Here is an 18,586-nt window from a genome sequence, read left to right as displayed (position 1 = left end):
TGTAGTATCACTCACATACCAGAACACACTTTGGACCACCAAAACCACCAATTAAATGCTATGTATCCACAGACTGTCAGTAACTGAATAAAGTATAAAGCTCATTCTTGACACACATCTGTATTATGGTATTATCAAGTTTTCCTCTTCAAATTAAAACTCATAGCTGGTTATTTTAACTGTTAATCACAAAAACACTGTTTTATAATCTTCACATACTGCATCAGCTGATAGTTTACATTATAGCTCTGTTAGCTTAGCTCTGTTTTAGACAGAAAATAAGCCACAGTAAAATCAGAGTAAAAGCACTAAATATCTGATTGGAATCCTCCAAACAAGGTCAGAACTGTCACAGTTTAGTCTGATCCATCGCTCAGCAAATGGCCAAAGATAATAACATCACATAAAATCTTTCTATCTTCATAAGCCTTATAATCAAAGTCATCTGTGGAGGAGAAATGCTGTCATTTCAGCATCAAACTCCATTCTTTTCATTTAGAGCTGTGTCCAGTGATGAAAACAACAACTGTGCTTCTAGCTTTCATCACTTTGTCACTTTCTTTGACTCTAAAAGTTGCTTCTTAGTGGTTCTCATCCCATCTGGTCACTTTCTGTTTCTTTGGTGAAAGGCTCTATGGTTAGTTTACCTCAACACTCTCTACTCCCTCTAGTGGTCACATAAACCCATTGGACCATTGGTGTAAATAAATTCAGCTCATATCTCTAACCTGTTGTGTACTGCAAACCACTGGATTATGGAGTTTTCAAAACAGTGTAAGAACAGAAGACAAAAAAAAGCAGTTTACTGTAAATTTTCTGTCATACCTAAATCAACATTGGAGGCCCAGTAAGAGGATCGACACTGGAACTGTACTGTACTCTGTGGTATGAATGATGTACTGCATTTCGCCTGCAGGAGATTTCCAATCTGGTACAGAATCTGCAACAGAAGGCACAATATTAATAATTCTTAAAGGAATCTTGTGTAGTAAGAGGCATATGTTCCCACTTCATCAGGCCCCTACAGCACTTTCAGACATGAGCTAAGCTTTACCAGTCGTTTACAGTACAACAGGGCCGTGCCCCCATTTCTGGCAGTGGCCCATTTGGTGAAGCTGATGACGTGATCCAGGTGTCTTGAGAGATAGCCAATGTCCTCCTGCTGTTTTCGTAAGACACTCTCGTGATCCTTTGTTACAGCCTGGAAAACATGAATAAATGAACATCTGCACTTTTCAAACAGCTTGAGGGGATGTGTTTTGGGCCTCAGGGTAAGCCCGTGAACAGAACCTGTAAACACATGATGTTCTCACTTTGGAAACAATACCATGACAAACTACATATACGCAATATTTTATAAAGGTAATAATTCACAGATCTGGTCATACCTCTAGTTGACTAACTAGCATCTTTCCCTTTTTGTTTATCTCCAGAATCAAACTGCAGATGGACCTCTTTATCTCATTGTAAACAGATGTGCGGTTTTGATTGACTTGAAGTAGCCTGTAAAACAAAACCATGATTACACATAAAAACTTGTATACATTAATACACAAACATATTTCTACATACATTGTGGAGACATGAATATACTATATCAGTGATTCTCAACTGGTGGGATGCGATGCAAAAGGGGCAACAAACCGGTTTTCAGAGGGTTGCAGGCCTTTGCATGGGCAAAAAATAATGTTAAAGGAGTGACATTTTGCTTTTTTAAATGGAATTATGCATTTTAAAACATTTCTCTGTGGTCTACATAAACTGTAAAAAATATGCTTGGGTCTGAATTCTTTATTAATTAAACTTCACAGGCCCATCTTGAACCCTATTTTTGAGTGATGACACAAGAAACGTCATTTTGAGCACTGACCCTTTAAATGCAAATGATCCCACCCCCTCCAGGTTGTTGACTGTGTGCTCTGTCCCTTTCAGCCACCTGACTTTGTTAATACAACCAACAACTGAATATTTTAGGTAATCAGCTTGAAGTCTGGACATATTTTCAATTTTTACTACAACTGCTGCTGCTGACAAACAGTTATGACGTACTCGGAGAAATGTTCGTCGGAAGTCTTGACCTTATATGTGCAAATGTCGTGACATAACTAGTTATAAAACGTAAGAAATTAAGAAGAAATTGAAATGAGTTGTAGAAATCTACTCAGTTTTTGCCGGAATTAATATAAATATAACTTTGCAGCACCTGGAGGGTTAAAATTCAAAGTTTATGAACTATTAGGGTCCCCAAATACACAAATAAATGTACCAAAGACTAATAAAAGTGGGTTTAGCAAAATATGACCCCTTTAAGAAACTAATCTTGTGCATTGTTTTTTATGGAGATGAGCGCTGCCTATCCACACTCATGAACAGTAGGTGGCAGTAATGTGCTGTAATGCTAATTAACACCCAAAACCCAAAAGTTTCTATTGAAATCAGAGCGAAACTCAGGTATGACACCATCTACAACAGATATAGTTTTACCTACACTGGGGACAAAAACCTCAGTGTGTTTAATTCTTGAAGAAGCGACTGAACTGCACTTTTAATTTTTGGATAAAATGTACCTTATTCAGTGTTAAAGGGAATATTTCCCTCTTAAGCATCACCACCTGCTGGTTAGTTTGGATTATTAAACTTCTCTTAGCCTATGTGTTGCATACTGTGATATTCTGTATTATATCAGGTTCAAAACACTCCATGCTTTTATTAAATCAATTGAGAAGTTTGACTTTTATCAGTTTGGGTTGTGGCTTGTCACTGAGGGTTGATAGTGGGTCCTGAAGCTAGACCAGTTGAGAACCACTGTACCATATCTTTATTTGTGAATCATTTAGCAGTTGTTTTGTGGTCTTGTTCTTGGCACTGAACACATACTGGAGAGCCAAACAGCTTTTTCATTAGTTCTGTAAACTTTAGTGTGTTTAGTCTTTGTGTTATGCTCTACCTCCAAAGACCAAGCTTTGAGATTTTTTACAGCTTTACTTAAAAACCAAGAACAACAACACAACAAAAAGCTGTCCACTGCAAATGACATTCATTAAAAAAAAAATATCTGAAAAAAATGTTGCATCCCACTGAGTTCAATTCAAGACAATTTTTTTCATGCAAAAAAAGCAAAAACTTGTTTTGTCCTGGGTCTCAGGAGGTTAAGTAATATTGGAAAGTGGAAATACATACCCATTTTTTATGGCGTTTGACACCTCTTCAATGACCTTTTTCTTCTCCTGCAGCTGATGAGTCATGGTCTCCATGTGCTGTTTGTGGTTTTTATAAGCATCTTCCAGGAACTGGTAACTAATACAAAAACACCAATCAGCCAGTGGATATAAGCAGAAAAATAAATACCACTCATGAAATGCTCGAGCTTTAATCACTTAAAATACATTTTGAGAATGTGTTTTATTTTAATAGAACTAACCGAGGTTTTTGTTATGATATGACAGTGTTCACTGTATGGGCGTAGGCTTTGGTTGGTTTAGGTGTTGCACTATGTCTGCATGCTCGCCACTATGTCTGGTGTCCATTTGTCCATTTGTTGTTAAAAAAAACAGTACTTGCTTGAAGGCTCCAACAACCCAAAGTAAATTCCTGGAATGTGAAAATCTATTCGGCACTAAACATGTTTCTGATTTGGATTCATTGAGTTAGGGTTTGGGGTTCCTTCCACAGATAACTTTGAGGATCAAACACTTAATTTTCTGGTCATTATTTTGCACCAATTTACACCCTATTTGTATGATTTTATGGTAGAAATATCAGACAAATGTGAAAATTTGAAAAGACAACAAATTATTTTAGGATTTCAGGCGTTCTATAGTGTTTTCACTTATTCACTCTCATATGTTTCAGCAGGATTAATAATTATGTTCAAAACTCTCTCTATGTTTAGATTACACCACACATACATTAAATGGACAAAAATATAAGGATATGTCATAGGTACAGGTTGTAGGACTTCCCATTTATATTAATTAATACCATCAATGTCACACATAAATCAAAATTTAAATGGCTATTTTTTTTTCCTGATTGAGACTTGAAGGATTCAGGATTACTTGTGGTTAAAAATTATTATTTCTAGTCAAAATGGGACAAATTTTTTCAGAAATCTAGACGTATAACATTTGAAACAATAATGGTGATTATTGAGTGCTGTTTAAAATTAAGTTAAAAACAAACTCTGAACCATTTTGCAAAGACTAAGCACCAATTACAAAGTAAAAAGTTTATTCAATGAAATGTATAACCCTGCCACACCCCACCCGCAAGGGGTATTGTTTTTGGTTTGGTGTGTTTGTTTGTTAAAACTCTTGCAGCAAAACTATTTATTGAATTCATACCAAACTGGGTTTATAGACTGCCAGTGACCAAGAATAGATCTGATTACGTTTTGGGAAAAGTAGGTCAAAGGTTAAATTTTTTAATGAATTTCTTAAATTTTGTTTTTTTTCCTCATTTACTTACAATGGGCGACATTTCACATGTCTGTAGCAGCAAAACTATTGGTTGAATTCATACGAAATTGGGATTATAGATTTCCAGTGATCCACAACAGATGTGGTTACATTTTGCGAAAAATAGGTCAAAGTTAAAATTTTTCTGAATTTTTTTTTTTTTAATATTTTTTTCTCCCATTTATTTATATTGGGCGGAATTTCAAATGTCTATAAAAACATCAATTTTGTTTCAATTTACTTACAACTTGGCACATATATAGAGGCAATTGATATGTTGACATTAGCACACACATAAACATGATGACATCAGCTGGATCAATACCAAAATAAGCTACAATGCTTGTGAGGGGCGGGGTTTGTTGTGCCTGGCACCACTTGTTGTGATATAATATTATATTATGACATCTATCACAATAAATTTATTGTCCAGATCCCTGTTAACAATAAAACACCTAAATTTAATATGTTCCAGTATTTTTGCCCATACAGTGTATCTGTGTTTTGGGATGATTTTAAGAATACTGAAGCTGACTGAAAACCATAACCATAACAAATTAAAACATTGATCTACACAGATCTGAGCAGAGACTAGGAAGTTGTGGAACAAAGGAAATTCCTCTGCCTATTCCACGTGTTTATTGGTTGTGACAATTCCAAGTCCTGTAAATACTGAACAGGATGATACTGAATAAGTGATGAAAATTCACTCAACACTTCAACTCGCTGCATGCCTCAGCTGACAGTTTGGGACCCTTTGTATTACTAGTATCTGAAAACAGTGACTATACTTATGGTCCTTGTGCTTGACCAGCTGGCAGTCACGACAGGTTAACAGGTCACAGGTCTCACAGAACAGCTTCAGCGGCTCCTGTTTGTGGACGTCACAGAACATCGGCCTCTGAGTTGACATGCCATGGACTTCTGGAAAACATCATCATTACACGCATGTGGGCATTAAACTGGGGCGCACAACAATAAACTCTATGTCCATCATGCATGAGCTCTTTGGCTTTGACTACATAACAGCTCATTGTTCCGCTGTTGTTTACTCTGAAAGTCTGAAATTTCATGTGATATAATGAAAAAGGCTTAAACTAGTTTGGTGTGCAACTTCTGGCTTTGATCCTCTGCTTTTTTAATTTCAGGTTAAGTGTTACTGTACCATTCCATATAATAATGAGGCTTATGCTGTCGGGCCGACAGCAAGGGTATATCACAATTTTTCCCCCACAAAACTCCACCTAGTGAATGAATATGACCCCGTATGAACTCTGGATGGTAGCAAGAAAATGGACATTTGTAAGACGATCAATATGAACCAAATTTTATCTCAATTGGCCTATTATTGCTTAATTTATGTCCAAAAAACTGATTTTCAACTAAAGCTTTTCAACCATTTGGATGAGTTACAGGGGTTGGACAAAATAATGGAAACACTTTAAAAAAATCAACAAAATATAATTTAATATGGTGTAGGTCCGCCTTTTGCGGCAATTACAGCCTCAGTTCTCCGAGGTATTGATTCATACAACTTGTGAATTGTTTCCAAAGGAATTTTAAGCCATTCCTCAGTTAGAATACCCTCCAACTCTTTTAGAGACGATGGCGGTGGAAATCGACGTCTTACTTGAATCTCTAAAACTGACCATAAATGCTCAATAATGTTGAGGTCTGGGGACTGTGCCGGCCATACGAGATGCTCAACTTCATTAGAATGTTCCTCATGCCATTCTTTAACAATTCTAGCTGTATGGATTGGGGCATTATCATCTTGAGGTGAAGGTGTTTCCATTATTTTGTCCAACCCCTGTATGATACTCACAGAGAAGCTAAAATCGAAAGGGTTCTTCCACTAGGGGTCCCCTATGTTGGTTATCAAGGGATAAAAAAAAATTCAACCAAATCTGTTCTAGTTATCACATTCACACGAATGATATCTGGTGCTGCCGGATCCCCGAAATTGAGTTTCAGGGACACAATTATATTAAAATGGGGTTTATTCAGTAGTGCTAAAACTACTGGCTAGTAGAGAAATAGAAAATTGCAACCTGTGTGCCAAGATTGATCAGTTAAATATGACTGTATATTTAATAAGCGCTGCTGATCTTATAATAGCTCTCTCCTTTGTCATGGAAACACCACAAGTGCTCTGTGCAGAATACCTTGTGATATTTCCGTCTTCTGTCTGATGGTGTGGTCTTTGGTGAATTTGACTCTTTGGTGAGCCTCAACGCAGGTGGTACAGAGATATTCGACGCAGTCCACACAAAATCCAGCAGCTTCTGTGTTGTCATCACAAGTCATACACAACTATGGATGGAGAAAAAAGTTTTAGAGGTTATTCAAATCCAGAAAGAGTTGAGGTAGATGTTCAATAATGTTAATGACTGTATAAATGTAACATGTCCTTCTTCTATGGACAGGGGTAAAACTGAAAGAATGATGCCAAATTGGAAATACAAGTATGCAAATGTTCCTTCTGTTTTTTCCTGCATGCCCAATGTTGTGTCACCTCCAGCTCTGGATAAAACTGTGTGTGTCTCAGTGGAAATGACTGTTTTAATACAAGCATTGCACTCTTTTGTCATTTGTAACTTTACCTGTAGCATTACACTGCTGTGGTAATGCTATTGTTTTTCTGTCAAAAGCTAAAATGACTTTACTGGTTCAGAAAGGAGGCTTTAATATCCAAATGTACCACACTGATCCCTGTTTCTTCAAGACTTTTGAAAAAATGTTGCTGTCTTCCTAAACTGCAAGATAATCAATAAATCCACAAACACATGCATCCTCTTGTTTTATTATATTTGATAAGGAAATAGTAGCCAGTTATCATCCAGCTTTAATATGATAACTGTTGTTTTTTTTCCTATCATATAATTACAAGAAATCCAGAAATATGCTCCTTGTTGAAGGCACAGTACACATGGTCAGAATGGAACAGAATCTGCCTCATTTTGAGCCTAGAAAAATGCTGATGTCTGAAAGTGCTGTGGCTATAGGGCATAAGCCTCTGCTGTGCATTTACAGCTCAGTTCAACCCTCGGGGCTCTACATGACCTCACCTTAAACATTTTGAAATAGAACCGCAAACTGTCTTACAACAGTAATGAAGGTGCATCCTCCAAAATATAAAATGTATAAATATGTAATGATTTTGTCACAAACCTGAGCTGTTCTCTCCACAGTGCTGCTCGGAGCTTCTGCTGAATCCTTCACAAAGACGTTTTCCATCACATCTGCCTCCATACACTCCTGCCTGCACACCGGACAGCGGATCACATTGACTGAAACAACAACAGAATCAGGAAACTTAGAGTTTATTATTATTATTATCCCATTCATGCATGAATTATGAGAACCGTGATCAAGATTTTTTTCCGGAGTGGTTTTATTCCTCTTTAGGCATGAAAAAAAAAACAATGCGATGGATTCTTTATGAATCTATTTAATCATGGAGTTACAAAAATGTCCACTCAGCTGGACACCATGCGTTTAATTTTAGAAGCAAAGAAACATGTATTTACTGATATGCTACGTGAAAACTATGAAATAAAAACATTTTTAATGCTGCTTATGCGCAGGTGTCAAACATATGCCTCCGCATACGCCTATGCCAAATCCGGCCTGCCAAAGGGTCCAGTCCGGCCCTTGGGATGAATTTGTGAAATCCAAAAATTACACTAAGATATTAACAATCCTTTTAGTTCAGGTTCCACATTCAGACCAATTCAATCTCAAGTGGGTCAAACCAGTAAAATACTACCATAATAACATATAAATATTGACAACTCCAAATTTTTCTCTTTGTAAATGTAAGTATTTTCATGTATTTACACTAAAACAAAGTATAGTTTTTCAAAAAATGTGAATAAGCTGAACAAATATGAAGCACCTGAAATGTCTTAAGAGAAATAAGTACAATTTTAACAATATTCTGCCTGTTATTAAATGTTTTGTGTATTTGTAGACCCACTGTGAACTGTAAGTTATAATGTACATGTGTAAATAATAAACTGAGGCAGAATATTGTTAAAATTACACTTATTTTTTGTTAAATTTGTTCATGTTATTCACATCTTTTGAAAGGATAGTTTGTCCATGTAAACCTTTTCATAATGTAAATTTCCTTTTTTTGCTCTAAAACATAGAGGAAAGTTTGGAGTTGACATTATTTATATATTATTATGTTATTGTTTTACTGGTTCGGCCCACTGCAAATCAAATTTACCTGAATGTGGCCCCTGAACTAAAGTGAGTTTGACACCCCTGTGATGTTTTCTCACATTTTAACATACCTGCATGGAGATAATATGCAAACAAACAAACAACTTTTTGTTAAAAAAAAAAAAACAAAAAACAAAACTGTTTATTATACTGCTTTTTTTTTTTAATAAAAAAGGTTATAAAAAAGTAAACATTTAACAATTTAGCATTTTATGTTTGTAAATGAATGGGTTGGTAGAGTTGGTAGAGCAGCTCGTCCAATAACCAAAGGGTTGGTGGTTCGAATCCTGGCTCAGACTGTCGATATGTCAAAGTGTCCATGGAAGACACTGAACCCTAAATTGACCTGGTGGCTTTGGATACCATGAAGGTGTGTAAAATGCACCGAATAAGTGCAGTCCATTTAAATCCAGTGTTAAATCTACATGTTTAAAATGTTCAATCTACATGTTACTCCATAAATATGTTTACAGTTGGATGTGTTTTTTTACAGTATTGTTCTGGAAACCACAGCTGCCAGTTTTTTTCCATAAAAACAACAGGATTCTTTCTTTACAGTGTACAAGAAAACACCTTTGATCAGCTGTCCACTGCAGTGACCACTATGCATGAAAGGGTTATTATCACTTCTATTTTGACATGACTGACATAACGTATGATGCTTCACTTCTTAACACACGCTGTAAAAAATGACTGTAGAATTAATACCAAAAAGTTGTAAAATTGCAACATAAAAAAACTGCAAGTGACAACACAATGCAAAGTTGTTTATTTGAAAAGATTTTTGTGTTAACGATTGAATCAAATATAGCTGTACTTTTTACAGGAAGAGTATGTGAACAAAACCAGATTTGTATGTAGAAATGATGTATTTCTATTGTTTTTAGAAAATAAAACTGTAAATTGAAAAAAAAATGTGATGCCGTTTAAACTGCAAGACCATAATGTTGAAATAACGGCCTATTTGCTTTTTTTTTTTTTTTTAATAAAACTGTTATAAAAAAGTAAACATTTAACATTGTATACAGGGTGTCCCATAAGTCTCCATACATAGGAGACATAATACATATGGTTCTAACATGTATTTCTTTATATTTCTTCTTTATAGTTCTTCAGCAGTGGAGGACACGCGTTGAAATGTGTTCCCGACAAAATGGCAGTCATATAGAGCATATTATATAAATAAAAATGGTTTATGTCAAGAAACGTTTATTTTTCCTATGTATGGAGACTTATGGGACACCCTGTATTTGTAAATGAATGGGTTGGTAGAGTTGGTAGAGCAGCTTGTCCAATAACCAAAGGGTTGGTGGTTCAAATCCTGGCTCAGACTGTCCATATGTCAAAGTGTCCATGGAAGACACTGAACCCTAAATTGACCTGGTGGCTTTGGATACCATGAAGGCGTATAAAATGCACTGAATAAGTGCTTTCCATTTACCAGTTAAATCTACATGTTACTCCAGGGGTGTGAAACTCAGATCCTCGAGGGCTGGTATCCTGCATGTTTTAGACGTTTCCCTCTTCCAGCACACCTGACGGTCGTTATCAGGCTTCTGCAGCGCTGGATGATAGGCTTATCATTTGAATCAGGTGTGTTGGAAGAGGAATCCATCTAAAACATGCAGGATACCGGCCCTCGAGGATCTGAGTTTGACACCCCTGTCAGTTACTCCATAAATATGTTTACAGTTGGATGTGTTTTTTACAGTATTGTTTTGGAAACCACAGCTGCCAGTTTTTTTCCCTAAAAACAACAGGATTTTTTTTTTTTCTTTACAGTGTACAAGAAAACACCTTTGATCAGCTGTCCACTGTAGTGACCACTATGCATGAAAGGGTTATTATCACTTCTATTTTGACATGACTGACATAACGTATGACGCTTCACTTCTTAACACACACTGTAAAAAATGACTGCAGAATTAACACCAAAAAGTTGTAAAATTGCAACATAAAAAAACTCTTAAGTGACAATTCAATGCAAAGTTGTTTATTTGAAAAGATTTTTGTGTTAACAATTGAATCAAATATAGCTGTACTTTTTACAGGAAGAGTATGTGAACAAAACCAGATTTGTATGTAGAAATGACGTATTTCTATTGTTTTTAGAAAATAAAGCTGTAAATTGAAAAAGAATGTGATGCCGTTTAAACTGCAAGACCATAATGTTGAAATAACGGCCTATTTGTTTTTTTTTTCTTTTTTGTTTTTTTTTAATAAAAAGTTATTAAAAAAAGTAAACATTTAACAATTCAACATTTTATATTTGTAAATGAATGGGTTGGTAGAGTTGGTAGAGCAGCTCATCCAATAACCAAAGGGTTGGTGGTTCAAATCCTGGCTCAGACTGTCCATATGTCAAAGTGTCCATGGAAGACACTGAACCCTAAATTGACCTGGTGGCTTTGGATACCATGAAGGCGTATAAAATGCACCGAATAAGTGCACTCCATTTACCATTTAAATCTACATGTTTAAAATGATAAATCTACATGTTACTCCATAAATATGTTTACAGTTGGATGTGTTTTTTACAGTATTGTTTTGGAAACCACAGCTGACAGTTTTTTTCCCTAAAAACAACAGGACTTTTGTTTTTTTTTTACAGTGTACAAGAAAACACCTTTGATCAGCTGTCCACTGCAGTGACCACTATGCATGAAAGAGTTATCACTTCTATTTTGACATGACTGACATAACGTATGATGCTTCACTTAACATACACTGTAAAAAATGACTGTAGAATTAACACCAAAAAGTTGTAAAATTGCAACATAAAAAAAACTGTAAGTGACAATACAATGCAAAGTTGTTTATTTGAAAAGATTTTTGTGTTAACGATTGAATCAAATATAGCTGTACTTTTTACAGGAAGAGTATGTGAAAAAAAAACAGATTTGTATGTAGAAATGATGTATTTCTATTGTTTTTAGAAAATAAAGCTGTAAATTGAAAAAGAATGTGATGCCGTTTAAACTGCAAGACCATAATGTTGAAATAACGGCCTATTTGTTTTTTTTTTTAATAAAAAAGTTATAAAAAAGTAAACATTTAACATTGTATATTTGTAAATGAATGGGTTGGTAGAGTTGGTAGAGCAGCTCATCCAATAACCAAAGGGTTGGTGGTTTGAATCCTGGCTCAGACTGTCCATATGTCAAAGTGTCCATGGAAGACACTGAACCCTAAATTGACCAGGTGGCTTTGGATACCATGAAGGCGTATAAAATGCACCGAATAAGTGCACTCCATTTACCATTTAAATCTACATGTTTAAAATGATAAATCTACATGTTACTCCATAAATATGTTTACAGTTGGATGTGTTTTTTACAGTATTGTTTGGAAACCACAGCTGACAGTTTTTTTCCATAAAAACAACAGGACTTTTTTTTTTTTTTTTTACAGTGTACAAGAAAACACCTTTGATCAGCTGTCCACTGTAGTGACCACTATGCATGAAAGGGTTATTATCACTTCTATTTTGACATGACTGACATAACGTATGATGCTTCACTTAACACACACTGTAAAAAATGACTGTAGAATTAACACCAAAAAGTTGTAAAATTGCAACATAAAAAAAAACTGTAAGTGACAATACAATGCAAAGTTGTTTATTTGAAAAGATTTTTGTGTTAACGATTGAATCAAATATACCTGTACTTTTTACAGGAAGAGTATGTGAAAAAAACCAGATTTGTATGTAGAAATGATGTATTTCTATTGTTTTTAGAAAATAAAGCTGTAAATTGAAAAAGAATGTGATGCCGTTTAAACTGCAAGACCATAATGTTGAAATAACGGCCTATTTGTTTTTTTTTGTTTTTTTTTTTAAATAAAAAAGTTATAAAAAAGTAAACATTTAACATTGTATATTTGTGAATGAATGGGTTGGTAGAGTTGGTAGAGCAGCTCATCCAATAACCAAAGGGTTGGTGGTTTGAATCCTGGCTCAGACTGTCCATATGTCAAAGTGTCCATGGAAGACACTGAACCCTAAATTGACCTGGTGGCTTTGGATACCATGAAGGCGTATAAAATGCACCGAATAAGTGCACTCCATTTACCATTTAAATCTACATGTTTAAAATGATAAATCTACATGTTACTCCATAAATATGTTTACAGTTGGATGTGTTTTTTACAGTATTGTTTTGGAAACCACAGCTGACAGTTTTTTTCCCTAAAAACAACAGGACTTTTGTTTTTTTTTTACAGTGTACAAGAAAACACCTTTGATCAGCTGTCCACTGCAGTGACCACTATGCATGAAAGGGTTATTATCACTTCTATTTTGACATGACTGACATAACGTATGATGCTTCACTTAACACACACTGTAAAAAATGACTGTAGAATTAACACCAAAAAGTTGTAAAATTGCAACATAAAAAAAACTGTAAGTGACAATACAATGCAAAGTTGTTTATTTGAAAAGATTTTTGTGTTAACGATTGAATCAAATATAGCTGTACTTTTTACAGGAAGAGTATGTGAAAAAAAACAGATTTGTATGTAGAAATGATGTATTTCTATTGTTTTTAGAAAATAAAGCTGTAAATTGAAAAAGAATGTGATGCCGTTTAAACTGCAAGACCATAATGTTGAAATAACGGCCTATTTGTTTTTTTTTTAATAAAAAAGTTATAAAAAAGTAAACATTTAACATTGTATATTTGTAAATGAATGGGTTGGTAGAGTTGGTAGAGCAGCTCATCCAATAACCAAAGGGTTGGTGGTTTGAATCCTGGCTCAGACTGTCCATATGTCAAAGTGTCCATGGAAGACACTGAACCCTAAATTGACCAGGTGGCTTTGGATACCATGAAGGCGTATAAAATGCACCGAATAAGTGCACTCCATTTACCATTTAAATCTACATGTTTAAAATGATAAATCTACATGTTACTCCATAAATATGTTTACAGTTGGATGTGTTTTTTACAGTATTGTTTTGGAAACCACAGCTGACAGTTTTTTTCCATAAAAACAACAGGACTTTTTTTTTTTTTTTTTACAGTGTACAAGAAAACACCTTTGATCAGCTGTCCACTGTAGTGACCACTATGCATGAAAGGGTTATTATCACTTCTATTTTGACATGACTGACATAACGTATGATGCTTCACTTAACACACACTGTAAAAAATGACTGTAGAATTAACACCAAAAAGTTGTAAAATTGCAACATAAAAAAAACTGTAAGTGACAATACAATGCAAAGTTGTTTATTTGAAAAGATTTTTGTGTTAACGATTGAATCAAATATACCTGTACTTTTTACAGGAAGAGTATGTGAAAAAAACCAGATTTGTATGTAGAAATGATGTATTTCTATTGTTTTTAGAAAATAAAGCTGTAAATTGAAAAAGAATGTGATGCCGTTTAAACTGTAAGACCATAATGTTGAAATAACGGCCTATTTGTTTTTTTTTTTGTTTTTTTTTTTAAATAAAAAAGTTATAAAAAAGTAAACATTTAACATTGTATATTTGTGAATGAATGGGTTGGTAGAGTTGGTAGAGCAGCTCATCCAATAACCAAAGGGTTGGTGGTTTGAATCCTGGCTCAGACTGTCCATATGTCAAAGTGTCCATGGAAGACACTGAACCCTAAATTGACCTGGTGGCTTTGGATACCATGAAGGTGTGTAAAATGCACTGAATAAGTGCACTCCATTTACCTTTTAAATCTACATGTTTAAAATGATAAATCTACATGTTACTCCAGGGGTGTGAAACTCAGATCCTCAAGGGCTGGTATCCTGCATGTTTTAGATGTTTCCCTCTTCCAGCACACCTGACAGTCGTTATCAGGCTTCTGCAGAGCTTGATGATAGGCTTATCATTTGAATCAGGTGTGTTGGAAGAGGGATCCATCTAAAACATGCAGGCCCTCGAGGATCTAAGTTTGACACCCCTGTCAGTTACTCCATAAATATGTTTACAGTTGGATGTGTTTTTTACAGTATTGTTTTGGAAACCACAGCTGCCAGTTTTTTTTTCTGCAAAAACAACAGGACTTTTTTTTTTTTTTTTTTTTTTTTACAGTGTACAAGAAAACATCTTTGATCAGCTGTCCACTGTAGTGACCACTATGCATGAAAGGGTTATTATCACTTCTGTTTTGACATGACTGACATAACGTAAGACGCTTCACTTGTTAACCACACAGCCCACACACATGAATCCCCATCTTACGCACATCTCCTCGCACACTTACACTGATTCGTAAATGCTTTTTTGGCGTAAATGTGAGAACAGCATATCTGTTTTAATCCAACCACGGTCAGTGTTTGTAAACAAGTAACTCACGTGGTTTCGTGGCGCTGTCAACCTGGGCGCGTGGCGGCTCTGCCATGGCCAAATGCCTGGAAGGTGGAGGCATACATTTTTGACAAAAAGAGTGAAGACAGGGCAGAAGTTTAGGTTCTCGGCTGTGAAAGTTTAGATGACAAACGGGGCAAGTGTCCAGGTGGTTGTGTCCAGCTGCTGCCGGCGTCTCCTCCTGCCCCGGCATACTCTCAGCCTCGTTCCCAACGATGATAACAGCGGCATCCTCCTGTCTGTCTGTCAGTCCGTCCATGTGTGGCTCTAAATCCCCTCCTGGAACAGCCTAAGACCGTCTGCTCATCCAAACCGTTCGGACACAGGTGAAGCAACCAGGCTCCGGACTCATTATCCTCCCCTTCCCCTTCCCGAACACAGCACCATCCACCTGCCTTTGCCTCCTCTCACTCTCAACCAGTTCAGTCCAGTTCACTTAATGGGTTACATTAACAATTCTGTGGCTTTTTTTTTTTTTTTTTGCGCATAGAAACATGAAATCAGAAGAAGAGAAGAAAAAAATAAAATAAACGTCAACGTCGGAATGCTGCAACGTCGCGTGCTGCAGATGTTGTTGAAATTGCACCACACGCGCTCGTTGCCACACAAAAGGGGTGGGGTCAAATCTGTGCGCGCTCTAACAGGAAGAACTGAAGGGAATCTGCACCTGTCAAAGGTTTGTTTAGTGCGCATGGGCGGTCCCTTCAGTCATTATAATAGCCTTCATAAAATACTGTCAAATAAAACGTTGACTTTAATGTATTTTTCAATTACCTCATCAGAATATTGTTCCATAGACATCCCCTCCACCATCATTCAATTTTTAACCCATAAATACCCAGAGCTACTTTTGTGTCAATTAATTTTTCTCTGTTTAACCTTTATTAAGTGATTTATCACGATTTATTGCAATATTATCCTCTGTATTTTGTGTGTTTTTTTTTTTGTTTTGTTTTTTTTTCTGTGAAGACCAAATACATTTGAATGTTTTATTTTGTTTTTTATTTTATTTTATTTTATTTATTTATTTATTTATTTATTTATTTATTTCATGTTATAAATAAATAAATAAATAAATAAATAAATAATTTACCTATATTTAATTCACTGATCATGTAGATCACAGGTGTCAAACATGCGGCCCGGGGGCTAAAACTGGCCCGCCAAAGGTTCCGATCTGGCCCATGGGATGAATTTGCAAAGTGCAAGTTAGCACATCAAACTAAAAAAATAATAACATAATAATATATAAATAATGACAATACCATTGTTTCTCTTTGATTTAGTGCAAAAAACATTAACCCTTTCATGCATAAGTCACTACAGTGGACAGTTATTCTCTGTTGCTGTTCTCTTGTATATTGATGGGTTTAGTTGTTTTAGTTCCATATCAGCCAACACAATGGACACTTACGCATCATCTCATATCCTGACATTCATACCATTACAGTAACTTTGCTGTTCTTGATAAACCTGACCTGCACTAACATGTTTGAGTGTAAATCAATTGTTATTTGTTAGAGAAGAAGGGTTTTTTTGCACATTATCTCAATGAAGTGAGGAATTACTAGTATTAGAATATGTTAAGATGTGAGAAGACATCAGATTAGCTGCATTAAAAATGTTTTTATTTCATTGTTTTCATATCCCACTCGGATATTGGGTTTTAAACACGTGTTTCTTTACTTCAGAAATTAAATGCATGGATATTTTTGTAACTCCACAGAAAAAAAAAAAAACCTTGATCGCATTGTTTTTTTCATGCCTAAGGAGGAATAAAAACACTGAAGAAAAAAAATCTTGACTGAGGTTCTCACAATTAATGCGAGAAAGGGTTAAATTATGAAAATGTTTACATTGCCAAACTATCCTGTAACAATAAAATGTGAATAACCTAAAATGTCTGAAGTAAATTAAGTATAATTTTAACAATATTCTGCCTGTTACTGAATGTTTTATGCCTTTGTAAATTTGGGTCTGTAATGCATATGTAGAAATGATAAGTCGAGGCAGAATACTGGTAAAATTGTACTAATATTTCTTTACAATTTTTTTTCAGGTTATTCACATCCTTTTTGTTTGGGTAGTTTGTAAATGTAAATATTAACATAATTGAATGTTATTTTCTACGCTAAAACAATTTGGAGTTGTCATTATTTATTGCCTATCATGCTATTATTGAACTGATCTGGCCCACTTTAGATTAAATTGGGCTAATTGTGTCCACCTGAAGTTTGGCACCCCTGATGTAGATGTTCATTGAAGCTCAGTAAATTCAATGGTTATTATATTAAAACAGAGAAAACTGAAGAAAAAGTGACTTTTTCAGCCAAGATATCAATAACTAAACATATTAATAAGTGTCTCCATCCACTGTCTTTGATCCAACTCCATGGGTTTTACTGGTGAATCAATGCTGTAGAAGATGACAGTGTTTCCATGTTCACTATAGAGCCTTTTAAGAAGAGATTTTAAAAATGTAGGCAAGAAAAAAGCCCATGAATTGTGAAACGGAATGATAAAAATAGATTTTAAAAAAGAGATACATTATGAACTAATAAATTGATCTTATACAGTTAATGCCAATTTCAATCGAACCATGGTTATATGAAGAGAATAGAGCCTTGTTTCATTGATTGACTGATTCAGTCATTCCATTTGGCATTTCAGGAAAGTGGCCTCAAAAGCTGTACAAAATAACAAAAAAAAATGCAAGTGAAATATTGGAAGTAATAAAAAAAAGCATAAAATGATTTACTATTGCTTCACGTCCATTGTTATCAGTTCAAATGTATTTTCATCTTCATTTTTTTGTTGTATCTAGTCCTTGTAGTTCTTTAAACTTTTCAAACTGCATGAAATATGTTGCCATGTTTGTTATAATGTCCAGCAGATATTGCAGAAATTATGTAGCATAAATGGACAACTATCATAAATTAAAATAAACATCATATAACAATATGCAGATGATCAAATGAACCGCACTGTTCTAGAGTTTCAAAGTACAGAAGAAGAAGAAAAAGAAGAAGAATCAAAAATGGTGAAATTCAAGAGACACATTAATGCTGGAGTAATATTGATACAAATGAAATACAGGGACCATTTTAAAGTGAATATTTCACTTTTCCCCCTCCAGTTTTGCAGATAATACTTTAAATTCTGAATGCATAACTTTTACTTGTACTGGTATATGTTCACATTTACTTTCAGTTCTTTATATCAGTAAATGGTCTGAATACTTTCCACCAGACATCATTAGTATTACTTTTGAAATTTAAAATGGTCCAGGATTTGTATCTGCAATGACCAGATCCAAACGAACCAAATGTAGCTCATCTTGAGTATATTCTTTGAAATGTCTTGCTAACTTATTTAACTGAAGACTATATGGGATACAGGCATAATGTTGCTCTAACTACTGGCAACAGTTGAACATTTTCTGCAGAGTAATGCATGTATAATAAATTACATGCTGTGATAATTGTGAGCCAATTTGGAAAAATAACACATTTTTTGCTTTTTTCGATGTGTTATCTTAGCATTAGTCCATCTGTTTTATGTTTGACT

The 18,586-nt window shown here is 35.0% G+C and overlaps 1 protein-coding gene across 1 annotated transcript in view; it reads right to left on the bottom strand.

The window, feature by feature from the left end:
* Positions 1 to 15,278, bottom strand: part of LOC115421568 (transcription intermediary factor 1-alpha-like) — a 30,221-nt gene extending 14,943 nt beyond the window's left edge. The window contains exons 1-8 of the mRNA XM_030137505.1: positions 15,008 to 15,278; positions 7,629 to 7,747; positions 6,623 to 6,770; positions 5,249 to 5,381; positions 3,181 to 3,297; positions 1,389 to 1,503; positions 1,055 to 1,201; positions 826 to 940 (exon numbers count right to left, since the gene is read on the bottom strand). Of these exons, the coding sequence (XP_029993365.1) occupies positions 826 to 940; positions 1,055 to 1,201; positions 1,389 to 1,503; positions 3,181 to 3,297; positions 5,249 to 5,381; positions 6,623 to 6,770; positions 7,629 to 7,747; positions 15,008 to 15,278 (1,165 nt within the window). The remainder of the gene's footprint in view (positions 1 to 825; positions 941 to 1,054; positions 1,202 to 1,388; positions 1,504 to 3,180; positions 3,298 to 5,248; positions 5,382 to 6,622; positions 6,771 to 7,628; positions 7,748 to 15,007) is intronic.
* Between the last annotated feature and the right edge of the window lie 3,308 nt (positions 15,279 to 18,586).

The sequence above is a fragment of the Sphaeramia orbicularis genome, chromosome 6 (assembly GCF_902148855.1).
Source record: "Sphaeramia orbicularis chromosome 6, fSphaOr1.1, whole genome shotgun sequence".
NCBI lineage: Eukaryota > Metazoa > Chordata > Actinopteri > Kurtiformes > Apogonidae > Sphaeramia > Sphaeramia orbicularis.
The sequence above is the reverse complement of the archived record's forward strand: the minus strand, read 5'-3'. Positions and strand labels throughout refer to the sequence as shown.